A 14316-nucleotide genomic window follows, 5' to 3' on the forward strand; every position below is an offset into this window, starting at 1 on the left:
GATACATTGACATTCCCCAGGGGGCTGTATCTTAGGGTTTAATTTCATAAATGTTTAGTTGATTGACTCATTTGGAGTAATTTTTTCAATATTTAATTTTAAGCATCTCTGACAGTAATTAAAATTTTCTGTATTTGGAATTCAATTTAGTAAATTAAATAGCAATCATGCAGCTTTATCATTTTCAATGGTAAACATTGAAAAGATAATATTGTTAAGTAACTAACTTAAAAGATTTCTTACTGAAATCAAAACAACTGATTTACACACTTTTCTTAAAAAAGTTTTAATTTTAACTAAAAAGCTAAATAAAAGCTTGTTATCCTTCTTAATACATTGTAAGCCGCCCTGAGTCTTCGGAGAAGGGCGGCATATAAATCAAATTTAAAAAAAAAAAAAACCATTTCTAAACAGTGAATTTCTGCTTTGCTGTGAAAATAGCTGAATAATTTATAATTACTTACATTTTATTGAAAAAATGAAAGCAATTTTTCCTTAGTGAGATCTGCTTTCCAAACAGAACTCTTTATAATTTATTTTACTGGAGTAAAAGAAAAACAAATAATTAAAAATAGCATCCAAATAATATTACATACTGCACAGGTAATGAAAAATATTCTACACATTATCACAAAGGGCACATTTGCTGCTTTTAAATAAACTTCCTCCAGGCAAGTGGATATAAAGACTACAATTTAAAAGTGAATTTGTCATGTGTACACATATTAGGAAGAGTCAGCATTCATGCAACATTTCTACATTATAGATATGCATTTACTTCCTAGATGCATTTTTATTTACAATAGATGACAAAAAGTATTTTCTTTTTTAAAAAAAGATATTTACTGAAAGGCTGCAAGAAACCATATTTCAGTTCATATTGAAGTCAAAATCAACCACCTTTATCCTTAGGTAAGAATGCTTTTTCTAAAGTGCTAACAAATTTTTGTCTCATTTGTGCTTTGAACTGCTGATACCATTCCATAAGTATTTTCCTTCTTTGAATCTTTTGTTGTAGAGTCATATTTTGCTCTTTTTCTAAAACAGTAGGAAGCTCTTTCCAGTCTTTAATAAAGATAAAGGGAGCTCCCATGGTCTTTAGTAATTGCAGTGGTGCTCTATGGTGCACAGATGAATTTCCACAATTGCCTGGTGTCATTACATCTTCTACCACAGGAACAGAGCCAAATGAACAAGCTTCATAGATTCTATAGCATTCGGTATTTACTCCAACTGGACATAACGTAAGATCGCTCTCCAACAATGCATTTTGATAGTTCTGCAAACTCTCATTAGTTTCTTGAGGAATCCACCTAAAACAAGACAACAGAGTTTTAGAGTAAATAAAATGCCTAATAAAATATAAAGATTCACAATCTATTTTCAGTATAATACTTCAGTATGGTAGCTACAGAAGCAATAGAAATGCCTAAAAATTAGGCAAATCATTAAAATCTATTCAATTATTACTACTTTTATACCTAGTAATTAGATTATATTTTTATAAATTATCTTGGATTTAAGCAAAGCAAATTTCCTTTGACTTGAAATGGACTTCTAGTGATTTTTTGAACACATTTTTGGTACCAGAGCAGCAAAAATTGATTCCTCTGTCTAGCCTATAATTCTATTTTCCATAAAGGTCTCAAGAAAAGAGTTTATCAAGCCCAATTTTGTTTATTTATTTATTTATTTTATTTTATTTTATTTGTATACGGCCCTTCTCCAACAGGACTCAGGGCGGTGAACAGCCGAGATAAAACAGAGCATACAAAATTTAAAAAACAGTTTAAAAGGTAATTAAATAATTTCAGCCCATAATTTAAAACAACCCAATTAAAACCAAATTCAAATTAAAACCGAAACGGATGGGATCAAGCCAGCCCGGCTAGGTGAAATAAATGAGTTTTCAGGGCCTGACGAAAAGTCCGGAGGTCTGGTATCGTGCGTATCTCTAGGGGGAGGTCATTCCAGAGGGCGGGTGCCGCCACAGAGAAGGCTCTCCCCCTGGGGGTCGCCAGCCGACATTGTCTGGCGGACGGCACCCTGAGGAGGCCCTCTCTGTGGGAGTGTACTGGCCGGTGGAGGCTATTTGCGGCAGAAGGCAGTCTCGTAGATACCCCGGCCCTAAGCCATGGAGTGCTTTAAAGGTGGTCACCAACACCTTGAAGCGCACCCGGAAGACCACCGTGAGCCAGTGCAGCTCGCGCAGGAGAGGTATCACATGGGAGCGCCCCGTCGCTCCCATAATCCCCCGCGTGGCTGCATTCTGGACCAGCTGGAGCCTCCAGGTGCACCCCAAGGGGAGCCCCATGTAGAGAGCATTGCAGTAGTCAGGCGGGAAGTGACGAGGGCCTGAGTGACCGTGCGTAGGGAGTCCCGATCCAGAAAGGGACGCAACTGCCATATCAGGCGGACCTGATAAAAAGCCCCCCTGGCCACGGACGTCATATGCTCTTCTAAAGACAGCCGTGCATCCAGGAGGACGCCCAAGTTGCGAGCCCTCTCTGTGGGGGCCAGTGATTCGCCCCCAATAGCCAGCGATGGCACCAGCTGGCTATATCGGGACGCCGGAAGCCACAGCCACTCAGTCTTGGAAGGGTTGAGTCGGAGCCTGTTTCTCCCCATCCAGGCCCGCACGGCCTCCAGGCACCGGGACATCACTTCAAGGGCATCGTTGGGGTGGCCTGGGGTGGAGATTACAGCTGGGTGTCATCATCTTACTGATGGAACTCCACCCCAAAGTCACGGATGATCTCACCCAGCGGCTTTACATAAATGTTGAACAGAAGGGGCGAGAGGACCGACCCTTGCGGTACCCCACAAACAAGGCGCCTCGGGGTCGACCCTGTCAACACAGATTGCGACCAATCAGAGAGGTAGGAGGAGAACCACCACAAAACGGTGCCCCCCACCCCCAACCCCTCCAATCGGTGCAACATGATACCATGGTCGATGGTATCAAAAGCCGCTGAGAGATCTAATAGGACCAGGATAGAGGAGCAACACCTATCCCGAGCTCTCCAGAGATCATCCACCAACACGACCAATGCCGTTTCCGTGCTGTGCCCAGGCCTGAAGCCGGACTGGAGCCGATCTAGATAGACCGCTTCATCCAGGTACTGTGGCAGCTGCCGCGCCACCACACTCTCAACAACCTTCGCAATAAAACGAAGGTTGGAGACTGGACGATAGTTAGCCAAAACAGCCGGATCCAGAGAGGGCTTCTTGAGGAGAGGCCTCACCACCGCTTCTTTCAAGCCGGCCAGCAGGACACCCTCACTCAAAGAAGCGTTAATAATCCTCTGGAGCCAGCCTCGTGTAACCTCCCAGGAAACCAGCACCAACCAGGAGGGACACGGGTCCAATAAATATGTGGTCGCGTTCAGCCGTCCCAGAATCCTGTCCATGTCCTCAGGAGCCACAGGATCAAACTCCTCCCAGAAAACACTCTCAAGACCTGCCTCAATCATCCCGTCTGGACTTACCCAGTCAGAAGCCAGACCTTCCCGAATCTGAGCGATTTTATCATACAGATACTGCACAAAATTCTCAGCTCGACCCTGCAAGGGGTCATCCCGCGCTCCCAGATGGAGGATGGAGCAGGTCACCCTAAACAGGGCTGCTGGGCGATTATCTGATGACGCAATAAGAGCAGAAAAATAGCTAGATTTTGCCGCTTTTATCGCCACTAGGTAGGTCTTAATGTGAGACCTCAGCAGTGTTCAGTCAGATTCGGAACGGCTGGTCCTCCAACCACTCTCCAGGCGTCTTTTCCGGCGCTTCATCTCCCTCAGCTCCTCGGAGAACCAAGGAGCTAGGTGAGTTCGATTCCGGGTCAGAGGCCGCAAAGGCACGACGCGGTCCAAGGCCCCGGCAGCCGCACTGTCCCAGGCGGCCACCAAGTCCTCAGCCGAGTCATGAGCCAGAGTCTCAGGAATTGGCCCAAGCTCCATCTGAAACCTATCAGGATCCATCAGGCGCCTGGGGTGGAACCACCTAGTCGGTTCCGCCTCCCTGCGGCGGGGTGTAGCGGTTAGAAAGTCTAGTCGAAGGAGTGGTCAGACCATGACAAGGGTTCGATGACTATATCAAGGCCACTTGACCACTGACCAGAGATGAAAACTAAGTCCAGAGTGTGCCCGCCTATGTGAGTGGGGCCATGAATTAACTGAGTCAGGTCCATGGCATCTGAACGCATCAGTTTAGCATCTGAACGCATATAAAGCCACTTGCTAAGGAATTATAATGATAGAGACATTCTTAGAAGAAATTCACAGCTGTAATCAGCTGAGTCTCTGATCCTGTAGCATATGGCTGTCAAATTTGATCACGTCATGTGACATATCTCAATGTTTTTTGCCTTTGCGGAGCCAGGGTGGGCGTGGCCTGTGTGTGACGTATCCGGCCTTTGGGCCGCCAGTTTGACACCCCTGCTGTACAGAACTTCATTCTATTTCACACATTTAAATTTCATATGTAAACATACCTACAGTATTTTTAAAAGGCATCACAGTTAGAACCCTTAAAAACATTCTTATCCCCAATAATATTGGCTACTGTCCTCCATTATTATAAAGATTATTACATTATATTGCTACTCCAAATACAAAAATACAATATTTTAATCGTCTTAAAGGTTTCATGACTACAAGATATTTCTTACTGTTCTCTGGCTGAAATCCAACAGAGCTTGTGAAGCCCACTTTGCATCAATATCTCCAACACAATTTCTCTAGATGAATTCTTATAAACAGTTCCCAAGAAATTACACTGATATGGTCTTGGTCCTTGGAGCATTGACCAACTTGGTTCAACCACAGGAAAATGTCTATAACTATAAACAAATTGCATAAGCATGCTAATTGGATTGAAAAGAATACTTTATTAGGCCTGTTAAAAGAGACCAATCCTATATGGTCTGGGAATAACTGAACTCGGTGGTATTTATTTTTCAATTTAGCAACACAGTATTGTACTGTCATCTTCTACTTGTTTATAAGAGCAATTTTACAGTTTTAAATATTCAAACTGTTTTCATTTTAATTAATTTTATTACAAGAATCTGAGGAAAACAGTTCAAATTTCATGCAAATTTTAAAATTGTTGTTTGTTAACATTCAATACTTACGTTGCTACTCCTAGAGGCCACTGAAAAATATCTTCTTCATTTACTATGGGGCTGTCATAAATTAGAAAAAATAATTCTACAAACCCTCCATAGGATTTTAAATAAGGATAAATCCATTCATTTTTGCACTGTTCGTTCCCAAGCAACACAACAGCAACATGCTGCAGCTTGTGTGTTTGCATTAATGTTTGTGCATAATGTAGCCACTGAGTGGCGTAGGCGATCTTTCCCTCTTCTCTGCCATTCAGTATTAAGACGACAGTTTCAGCTTCTACAGAGAAGTAACCAGGAACTACAGATGGGCCTGTGATGAAACTGTAAACAACAAAGCACAAATAGAAAAAAGTGCACAGGTGTGTATGCGTGTGGGTGTGTGCATTAGTATGTGTGTCACATACACAGCTATACAAATACATACATAGTGCCAGTTTAAGTAACAGTTGCCACTTGTGTCTCATTGGTGCTAAATGTAATTTTACTCTTCTCTTTTATAGGGTGTATAAAAGCACTGTGCAACTTCTCCAACACCAAAAGGGAATTACAAGGCTCCTTTTAATCTGTCAATGTCAACCCTTAATGCAAAGTCATTAAAGCTCACTGTGATGACAATGTGGATGCGAAGTGAAATGCAACAGTGCAGTTATTTATCATACAAACACCGAGACTACTACATGAGGCTGTTGAGATTTCTGTCCTGTCAGGTAGCAGCATTTAGCCAATCTTGGCAAATTTCAAAACTTTAAGGATGCTGGATGTGATTAGCTAAATGAAAGATTGCTATAAGGCTGCACTGCGGAACTGAAGAAATATCCTGCTTAATACAATACGTCTAAGCTGAATTCAGTTCTGTATGTCTACCATAACATCATATTTCTGAAAGCAAATCAGTAAGATAGAAACAAAAGGATTGCTTTGGTTTTAAATTTAACAATATTACAATGTAAAGAGAATTTAATCAGTGTAATCAAAGCTGAAGTAGCCTATGTTTTTCAGGAAGGAGAGCTGACTGATCATGTGATTATGCCCACTGGCTATCTGATCAGTTCATCTTTCACAGAAACACATCCTTCCCCTTAGAGTTTTGGTATCATATAAGCTCCAATCCCTAGGCAGTTTCATTTTTGGAGGCTGAAAATATTATACTTTGAAGGTGGCACCTCATTAAATCATTACTGCATCCAGGCTAGATGGAAGTATTATATGATAAATGTAAAAAAGCTGCTTTCTCAAATCAAGCAAAGTTAAAAAAAAAAGAGCACACAAAATAATCTTTCCTCCACTTATGGTACTGAATCCAGAATTCCCAAGCTGCATACCTTATTTTTAAGGGAGTGCAAAACCATTCAGCATTCCCTTATGCAGTAATTCTGTTTTATCTGGATTAAGGTTCGGTTATTAGTCCTCATCCAATCCAAATCTATTTCCAGATACCTGTACAAGATTTTCTGAATCTTCCTAAGATTTGGAAATGCAAAATAAAGCTATAAATCAGCCATATACTGGGGATAACTTAAAAAGTGTATGGAAATGCTGGCCTCTTCTGCTAAGGTGATATTTTAGTAATCATAATCCTTATGGCTACTATATTCTAACATAGGTATGGGTAACTTATCACTGTAGGCGTAATAATCAGGAGCTGCTGATTATATCTATAATGGATGGGGAAAAAGCCAGAAGTGATGAAATTAGGCCAAAAATGTCTGCCCTTCATAAAACAGTTTTGAAAACTGGTAAGATCTAATTCATTTCAATTTTCAAATGACAATAGTTTATTATTACATCTAGTTTTGATTCAGCTGTGAAAAATACAGGTTAGGTAAATTTTCTGTATTGACAATCACTTTTGAAATGGCTTATTGCTACTAATTGAATATAAAAAACAAAACAAATCTGAATAAAGGGTAGTCTAGAACAGGGGTGTCAAACTCGTGGCGTCACAGCAGCATCACATGACGTATTGGGACTTTCCCCCCCCTTCACTAAACTGGGTGTAGGCATGGCCAGCACATGACGCAACCGGCCCACGGGCTGCGAGTTTGACAGCCCTGGTCTAGAACAAACAAATCAAAGGTTCCTCAACTCCAGTTTTAAGAATCTATTTATTTCCCGCATTGGCAACAGAATATATTCTTTAGTGCTAAATAGGACAGGAAGAATCCATGTTGTTGAATAAACATTCATATTGGCATTTTCCATTATTTAATGTGTCAAATTATACTAAGTATTACACTCTAGGCTATGAAAATACTATCAGTACATTGAAAAGACACATCATACTGATGATACCTGAAATATGATTTTCCTATTTTTGTGCTTCCTTCTCTCCACTGAGCTTTTATATCTGCAGGCTCAAGCAAACCTTCAAAGATATGCTGCCATAAATAAAGGCCTATAAAATACAATTTACAATGTAATGATAAGGAAATATTTGATGTTCAAAGAAAATAATAAGGAAAAAGTAGCCAATATATGTAAAAAAATAAAACGAAGCAGAATAATTTCAAGAAAGAATGCAAAAGAAATTATCTAGGTAGATTTATATTAAGCCATAGCTATTAAGAGTAAATAATAAAATACAAACATTAAGGAATAAAAATTAGGTGTCTCCAGACAATGTGGTGGGCAAATAATACAGCTTTTACATGATCAAAGTTAGATAATGATGTTTCAAAGCAGAAATGACAGCTTCTTCACCTAAGAATAAATAATCTGCTCTATTCAAGCTGTTTAGCAAGAGATGGAAATTTTCATTAAGTCATTATTCTTCCCAATACTAGATAAACAGGAAGTGTGGGATGCTTGAGATATTAAAGAATTATTTCATCTATAAATAGTATAGGCGCATTCAGATTTTTCCAGTTGTGGTGGTTTTTTTAACAGCAAATCCTAGAAAGCAGGGCTTCCATAATTTGATATCTTACATTGACTTAATACATTTTGTAAAACAAATGAAATAATGAGACCTTAACTTACAGTTGCTCCTAAGAAGTCAAATCAGGAAGGGAATAAGGAAATAGACTTTCTGGGTCTATTTTCTACATGATGTGCTTCAAAATAACTGCTGCTTCTTTCTTGAATACAATTTACTGATGCTACCATCCAGCAAACAATCTAACACTAATTTAAAAAGAACTAAGTACTGTAATTTGCACAGCACTAACAACTGATTATTCACATATAAAAGACACATAAGACTCAGAAGTAGCAATACATAGTTTTTGTTCATACAGATACAAAAACTCATTATAAATTACATTGAAAATATGAAAGTTTTGAATTTGAATTGATTGCTTTGGTTTGCTAGAAGTGTTCCGATGCTGTCTGATCACTCTGAAAATTTTCTTTTTTTAATTTGGAACAGCAGCTTTGTGCTTTAAAAGAGATCATTTCAGAGGTTGCAAGAATTCTTTCAACTCAGAACCTTAGAAACATGAAAGTGTTTTGGCCCTCTGACTGAAATCTGTATAACATTAGCTATATGGCATAGATAAATGAGAAATACATCTTCTGATAAAAGAGCAGGATTGGGGAAGAATGAAAACTTCCCACAGCATCATATTTTATGGGGCAGTTTTTAATGCATTGATTATATAACTTCATATACAACTATATACAATTACACTGTTAAACAATTTTATAACTACAGATACAATTAACATTTCAATCTCTATGCTTGTGTTTACACATACATTTTATATATCATCTTATTTTAAAAGTAGCTCCTGGGATTTAAGAACTAAATTATGTAAATATAAAGACAAATTTTATAACTACAGATAGAATGGCATCCAAGTTAATTTTAAAATATGTTGACAGGCAATTATACGTCTCACTTCATATTTAATTTGACCTTAATTATTTCTTCTTGAAGAATCCTAACCAATATTGGTGAATTATACTTCTGGCTCTTTTGGGACCCCTTTTAGAGTACAAATATATTATTTTCTAACATCTATATCCACTGAATACAATGACATCTCAGAAGATAAAAGTTTGCAATTAAATTAAATTAAACAAGTAAGTAATAATATTTAAAAAAAACAGCATTTATGTTGTTAATTACAAATGCTTACCAATAGCAGCTTTCCCCCAAATTTGTACTCTGAAGTCTGTGGGTTCTTCTTGTAATGACATCTTTTTCAGTGTCTGAAAGCTACTTGCAGATTTCTGCTGCAAATAAATTTTCTCATCAACTTCCCAAGGATTCCATTCTTCAATTCCCAAAACAATACGTTCTAGGAATCAAAAACGAAAATCTCATATGAATTGTCTCAAAGAGAGGCAATTATTCCAACATGCCTTTCAAATAATAATTGTTACAAACCCATTTAGTACACATACTAACAATCAAGTATCAAAAACATAATGAAAACATCTACATTAATCACAGTTATCTCCAGATAGGAACCTATTTGAAATCTTGAAAAGCCTTTGTCATTCAGGGCAGACAAGTAGTCTTCATTTTGCAACCAAAATTGGAGTCAGCAATTTGATTGTTAAGTGAAGCAATCTCTAAGTGAAACTGTGATTGTGCTTATGATCTAACTTTAGTTTTATTTTACTTTACATACCTGTGAAGATTTTAAACCCAAGTACTGGTTGCAAAGTTACTTTTCATCACTAAACCATTATCATTCTATGTACTTCATTCATCTAATACAAATGTTATTCAAGTACACATATTTGATACTAGTTGCTAGGATAAGTCTCCCCAACCTGCGCATCCTCCCTATGCCACACTGGCCACTCGGGCACCACTTAAGGCTCACTGTGCCTTTCTCATGTAGTTTCCTCAACTTTGTGTACCCCTGTGCACCCTTCCCAAGCCTCACTGGGCCTCCCTCATACCCTTCCTAAACTTTGCTAGGCCTCCTTTGCACACTCCCCAACTCTCACTGTGCTACCCACATCCTTCTGCACCCATTCACCCCCTCGCACATCCCATGGCAACTGGATACTGCAACTGTCATAAATATGAGTTAATTGCCAAGCGTCTGCATTTTGATCACATGATATTGCAATGGTCCTAAGTATGAAAAATAGTCATGTCACTTTTTTCAGTGCTGTTAACTTTAAACAGTCACTAAACTAACTGTTGTCCCAAAGGTGCTTTTTCAGGAGACAACTGGACTTCCTTGTTTTTCTTTGAAGACGTTTTGCTTCTCATCCATGAAGCTTATTCAGCTCTGATGCTCCGAGCTGAAGAAGCTTCTTGGATAAGAAGCGAAACGTCTTCAAGGAAAAACAAGAAAGTCAAGTTGCATCCTGAAAAGCACCTTTGGGACAACCATGACTTGGATGACTGAGAATCTCTATAGACATAAACAAACTGTTGTAAATTGAGGACTACCTGTATAGAAAACAGTGGGCATTACAAAAACCGAATTCACACATACCACCAAATGTGTACATGTATGAACTTCCCCTTGTTATGCATAAACTAATATTATACACAGAAACAGTAAACAAAATAAATGTTATTTCCTTAGCTTTCTAATGTTAAGACCTACAGATTATAATAATAACTATGTAGGTGAACTTTCAAGAAGAGCATTAATCTTTGCAGCACGTCTCATTACACAACTTAAAAATATACTTCAACAAAAAGAACAGAAAAACATTTAAAGACTGATAAAATGTTGTGAATATTAGTCTTTGACATTACTACAGTTATTGTGATATTAGTGCCTTCCTTGAACATTTTGTTAAGCAGAAAATAGCTGAACAAAATTTATTTTTTACTCTTTCAAATCAAGTGTATGTATGACACTGAATTTCTATTTTTCAATTTTCAGAAAGAGTGAATTATTACCCCAGCCTACATGAATTCTTTTGCCTGAGCCAACTAAACAGAAACAGCACATAAATTGGAAGTTTTTTATCAATAGAAAGCTTTGCTAAAGCAGAAGTATAAAGTATAAATCTAATTTGGGTACAATAGATTTCAACTACATATTTACTTTTTTAAAATTAGAAATTACCTCTAAACATTGGGTGGCTTTTCACTTGTGTTAGCTTTCAGTGTGCCTGGATACTGGATATCTGCTTTTCACACAGGTGAAGGGAACATACAATAGCATGAAAAAAGTGAAGATATTAGATTTATGAAAAGTTTAATTTTAATTTTTTAAAATGTCTACGGAGATTCTCAATCATCCAGGTCATGGTTGGCCTAGGGAGGCTTTTTCAAAAGGCAACTGGACTTGCTTGGTTTTTTTTCCTTGAAATTTTTTCATTTCTCATCCAAGAAGCTTCTTCAGTTATGAACTGTTCTGAGCTTCTTAGATGAGAGGTGAAATGTTTTCAAGGAAAAAACAAAGAAAGTCTAATTTCTTTAGACTAAATTTTTTAGCAAAATGTCTAAGAATGTCTAAATTTCAATAGTTCCTATGAAATACAAAAATAATTATCACAATCCCTTATAGGAATTATGAGATAATAACTTTATTTGGGGTTGGGTAACAGATCAGAAATATACCAAAATACTGGTAATGATACAGTATTCAACTGTCAATCAAAGTCTTGTAACTTGAGATATTCATTCCTGGCACATATTCTGAAGATAGTGGCGAACTGGAGAGAGAGGGATTTGGGAAATGTGGGCAAAAAGATGGATCTGCTGGAATGTCAGTATTATAGCTCTATAAAAAAAGACCTCCATCTATCAGAAAGAGAGTCATGAGAAACAGAACGCAAGGATTGATAGCTAATGAATACATTGTAATATTAATGTCACCTTATTATAATCCATTTTCATTTATTTAATAAAAATTAGCCTCATTCCTCATTTAAAAACTCTTACTTTTGTTCTGTAACTTCTCCATATTCTACCATATCTCATTATTTTAGAACAGAAAAAGTTTCCAATGTAGGAAAGGATTTGCTGGTGGTGTCTAAGCTCCCACAAGGACAGAAGCTTATTTCAACTGTTCTATTGAAGTCAATATGATGTACAATGTACAATATGAAGCAATCACAGTAGAATACTACTTAAATTTTTGTTTCTTTCTTTTAGTGCCAAATTAGTCTTGATTCCTGTTGACTTCCTGGACAAATCTCTGTAATTTTCTTGTCAAGATTTTAAGAGGTTTGCCATTGTGTGCTTCCTAGGGTTGAGAGAGTGACTGGCCCAAGATCAGCAAGCCAGCTTTCTAAGCCTGATGCCTCAACCATCACACCAAACCAGCTCTCTTTATAAGAACATAATTGTGGCAAACTAAGCTGACCACACCCTTAGAAAAGATATACCGTAGGCTCAAAAGTGCAAATGGACCTGTTCTGCTATCTTTCCATTATTTTAACAATACCATTATAGAACATATCTAATATACACTGTAACTTTCATATTAAAAGACATTTCATTAAAAAAAATTAAAGACTTCAGAAATACTCTGGAGTGGTCCGGATGTTAATGCTGAAGCACTCAGATCCTGAATTGTGAATGTTGCAACATAATGTAGTTAACTCGGTGGGAATATGCAGATCCCTTGATGGGATTATTTGAAGCTTTATATAACACTCAACATTAAGAAAACTACGATCATGGCATCCGGCCCTCTCAATTCCTGGCAAAAAGATGGGAAAGAAATGGAGGTAGTGACAGATGTTATTTTCCTGAGCTCCAAGATCACTGTAGATGGGGACTGCAGCCAAGAAATTAAGATGCTTGCTCCTGGGGAGGAAAGCTATGGCAAATCTAGACATCATACTAAAAAGCAGAGACATCACCCTGCCAACAAATATATAGTCAAGGCTATGGTTTTCCCAGTTGCAATGTATAGTTGTGAAAGTTGGACCATAAGGAAGGCTGAGCGCCGAAGAATTGAGGCCTTTGAACTATGGTGCTGGAGAAGACTCCTGTGAGGCTCTTGGACTGCAAGGCGATCAAACCGGTCTGTCCTAGAGATCAACCCTGACTGCTCTTTAGAAAGCCAGATCCTGAAGATGAAACTGAAATACTTCGGCCACCTAATGAGAAGGAAGGGCTCACTGGAGAAGAGCCTAATGCTGGGAACGAGTGAGGGCTAAAGAAGAAGGGGACGACAGAAAACGAGGTGGCTGGATGGAGTCACTGAAGCAGTCAGCTTGAGTTTAAATGGTCTCCGGGGGATGGTAGAGGACAGGAAGGCCTGTAGGAACGTTGTCCATGGGTTGCGATGGGTCGGACACGACTTCGCGACTAACGACAATAACACACACAACAGAGAGGCCGGTATCCTGTTTTGCCATGCACCGTGTGGCTTAATGCATCAGAAAAAAAGGAACGTTTAAGCATAAAAGCCCTCGGCCGATGCGGATGTACGGAGTTCAGCCAGACTGAAGGGTCAAAAAGCGGTCTATCTCCACCTGATGGTTCTAGGGGGAAAAGGCGAAGCGCCCCCGTTTCGTTACCTTGCCCCTGCTTCTCCCGCTTGCCCGCCCGTGAGGCAGCAGGCCGGCGAGGCTTCAGGAAGACGCTGTAAGCCGCGTAGAGAGAAAAAAACAAGTATGCGACCAACAAGGCGGAGCAGAGCCGCTTCCGAGTCAGCCGCATCCTTCACAGCCCAACTGGGGTGGCCATTTTGCGCAGGTGTAGAGGGCCTGGCATCGTGACGCTTCTTAGGCGGCTGATGTTTCGGCCTGATGCGAAATGAACTTGGCCCACTATATTTTTTCCAACGTGGCCCCTTTAAGATGTGCGAACTTCAACTCCCAGAATTCCCAAGCCAACGATCAGTCCTGGGAGTTGAAGTCCATGCGTCTTAAAGAGGCCAAGTCGGAAAAACATTGGCTCCCTTAGTAATTCCAAAAAGAGCTTGTTGAATAATAGCGCTGTTGCTTTCCTCACTGTGATGTATTTGTAACGAGCGTTAATAGCCGAGTGTTGAAATCGCACTGTTTGGACGACGTTAGATAAGAGAAACTTGCTATTATGGCTTGGTTTCCTGAGATGATAACCCAATCGGTGCCCTATGTTACAACAGCTATGTATGATAAAAAATATTTGTAAAAGGTGGTGTCAAAAATTCTTCTTAGTTCAAAAATTTGTTTTGAGTTTAAAAGTTTGTTTTGAGCATAAAAATAATAATAATAAGTTGTCTGGTAGTATTGCAAATGCAATATATAGGGCTAAAACACCAAATAGTTGTTGATTAATACATTGCACCAAATATAATTTTTGATTAATACACTGCAGTTTACATATA

At 38.8% G+C, this 14316-nt stretch overlaps 1 protein-coding gene across 6 annotated transcripts; it reads right to left on the reverse strand.

The window, feature by feature from the left end:
• Positions 1-270: 270 nt before the first annotated feature.
• On the reverse strand, positions 271-13817 carry RXYLT1 (ribitol xylosyltransferase 1). Of its 6 annotated transcripts, none has more exons than XM_034403682.3 (7): positions 13523-13817; positions 11113-11173; positions 9205-9366; positions 7418-7520; positions 5132-5446; positions 4667-4837; positions 271-1313 (listed from the first exon to the last, which is right to left on the reverse strand). In XM_034403682.3, exons 2-7 carry the CDS (start codon positions 11120-11122, stop codon positions 893-895), a joined length of 1182 nt encoding a protein of 393 aa, XP_034259573.1. In that variant the 5' UTR covers positions 11123-11173; positions 13523-13817; the 3' UTR covers positions 271-892. The 6 variants fall into 6 exon arrangements, with proteins under 6 accessions (XP_034259573.1, XP_087730246.1, XP_087730247.1 ...); XM_087874120.1 differs by having other exon boundaries at positions 12522-13801; XM_087874121.1 differs by having other exon boundaries at positions 11113-11176; positions 12522-13801.
• Between the last annotated feature and the right edge of the window lie 499 nt (positions 13818-14316).

Source organism: Pantherophis guttatus, chromosome 7 (assembly GCF_059756535.1).
Source record: "Pantherophis guttatus breed Tessera chromosome 7, ASM5975653v1, whole genome shotgun sequence".
NCBI classification, from domain to species: domain Eukaryota; kingdom Metazoa; phylum Chordata; class Lepidosauria; order Squamata; family Colubridae; genus Pantherophis; species Pantherophis guttatus.

What these genes read in the sequence shown, in the direction of transcription:
- RXYLT1 (XM_034403681.3), bottom strand. Translation starts at nt 13,664, where the DNA reads ATGCGGCTGACTCGGAAGCGGCTCTGCTCCGCCTTGTTGGTCGCATAC. An exon ending in ATAGGAAAATCATATTTCAG is followed by an intron (nt 5,447 to 7,417) that starts GTATCATCAGTA and finishes TGTTGTTTACAG; the next exon opens with TTTCATCACAGGCCCATCTG. An exon ending in TGGATTTCAGCCAGAGAACA is followed by an intron (nt 1,314 to 4,666) that starts GTAAGAAATATC and finishes GTCTTGTTTTAG; the next exon opens with GTGGATTCCTCAAGAAACTA.